The following is a 1,645-nucleotide window of genomic DNA, read 5'->3' as shown; positions in this document are numbered from 1 at the left end:
TTGAAATATTTGTCACTATTATGAGCATGTTTATCCTCTTCCAGAAAAATTGAAATTGAACGTTATCCAGTCAAAACAAGTGTGTATGTCTTATTCAAGAATGATTATTGAAATTTTAACATTTATCACTCTATTCCTCATTCACTTCTTCTACCTCACGTGAACTATTATCACAACGAGATATATCTATAGACACTAGACATATATGACTCAAATAAAAACATAGACAAATGAGATATCCATAAATTAATAGCACCACAAACCCTAGAAGACAACCAATAAAGCGCAAGGTACAACACATCTAAGCAGTAGTAGTATCACATTAGCAAGCTCCTAATAATGGCGGCTTGAGCGCTGTCGGCGTCCGTGGATTGAAGAAGCCCCGACAATCGATGGCTGAGATCCTCCACCTCTTGGTGCAGATTCCTAATGTAGTTGCAAGTCTCCTGCAACACCTTCGACGCTGAAGCCTGCACTCCGGAATGTTCCATTCACCTTCAATTTCAAAATGAAATGCAAAAAAGAAAAAAGAAAAAAAAAAGCTAACCTTTTGGGAACGGCGGCTGCGGATTTCAGGGATGAGTTGTTGTAATTTGGAGACGAGATCGGCAATCTGATCGTCTGTTATACGAGAAGCTCCCGACTGCCTCGACCGCTGCCTTCTGCTAGACATTGTAGTGATGTAAAGTGGTGTGTGTGAGAATGGAGATTTAATTTTTTTGAGTTCGAGAGAGAGAGAAGGGAGGGAAATGGGGCTTAAATGGAGGAGGGAAAGATGAGTGTTGAGAGACAAGTTATGGAGAGAAATATTTGGAGAGTGGATATTGCAACATTAAAAGTGATTGTGTTGGACTCCATCGAGACAACTGCATGCTGCCTCTACTCCTTATTCACACCCATCTCAAATTAATGTCCATCTCAACTTTTCGTATCTTTTTAATACTTCCTCCGTCCGGTAGTAGGAGTCTCGGTTAGACATTTCCATAAAAAGTGAAATAAAAATATTATAAAATACTTAAAACACTAAAAAGCACAAGTAAAAACATATCCAAAGAATAAAGCAAATAATAATGCAAATGGGTTCCACGTTCTATTATCATACACTCCAATTATTAAACACTCAAATATTTCTTAAAATCCGCACCCAATTCAACCGGGACTCCTAACACTTATACCGGACGGAGGGAGTACTTCTATTAATTGTCGTATTTCCGAATTAATTTTGTGACATAATGATGTCTCAGTTTTTACTTTGATCAGCCTTGCTAATATCGGTGCAGATTCTTTACTAGTACGCGCGTATTTCGATTTTTGATGGGTGAAAAGAGTGAAATTCCTCATTTCCTTGATAAATTATGTGAGCGAGAGTGAGAGGTAGAGAGGATTTTGAGCCTATTGTGAGTGCACATTCGATTTTAATTAGTCATGTCGACAATTTTGTTGTACATTCGATTGTGTGAGAGAGAGAATTTTGGGGAGGATATGCCCATACCTTGACTCCAAGTGTGTTTCCCTAATTGGCAAACTAGGGTTAAGAATTGAAGTGGTTAGCGATTTTTGGTTGTTTATCAGCCAACTTCATGGGCCTATTTGTGTCGGTCAAAGCATGAACTCCCATGTTATCATATTACTACTAAACATACAT

The 1,645-nt window shown here is 38.3% G+C and overlaps 1 protein-coding gene across 1 annotated transcript; it reads right to left on the bottom strand.

Annotated features, from left to right (window-relative positions):
• Positions 1–223: 223 nt before the first annotated feature.
• On the bottom strand, positions 224–909 carry LOC125208036 (transcription factor PRE6-like). The gene is made up of 2 exons (XM_048107580.1): positions 548–909; positions 224–470 (listed from the first exon to the last, which is right to left on the bottom strand). Exons 1-2 carry the CDS (start codon positions 671–673, stop codon positions 318–320), a joined length of 279 nt encoding a protein of 92 aa, XP_047963537.1. The 5' UTR covers positions 674–909; the 3' UTR covers positions 224–317.
• Positions 910–1,645: the final 736 nt, after the last annotated feature.

The sequence above is a fragment of the Salvia hispanica genome, chromosome 2 (assembly GCF_023119035.1).
Source record: "Salvia hispanica cultivar TCC Black 2014 chromosome 2, UniMelb_Shisp_WGS_1.0, whole genome shotgun sequence".
Taxonomy (NCBI): Eukaryota; Viridiplantae; Streptophyta; class Magnoliopsida; order Lamiales; family Lamiaceae; genus Salvia; species Salvia hispanica.
The sequence above is the reverse complement of the archived record's forward strand: the minus strand, read 5'-3'. Positions and strand labels throughout refer to the sequence as shown.

Excerpts from the sequence above, each read along its gene's own strand:
- LOC125208036 (XM_048107580.1), bottom strand. The coding sequence starts at position 673 with ATGTCTAGCAGAAGGCAGCGGTCGAGGCAGTCGGGAGCTTCTCGTATA. Across the intron at positions 471-547 it reads GCAGCCGCCGTTCCCAAAAG|GCTTCAGCGTCGAAGGTGTT; the intron begins GTTAGCTTTTTT and ends TCCGGAGTGCAG.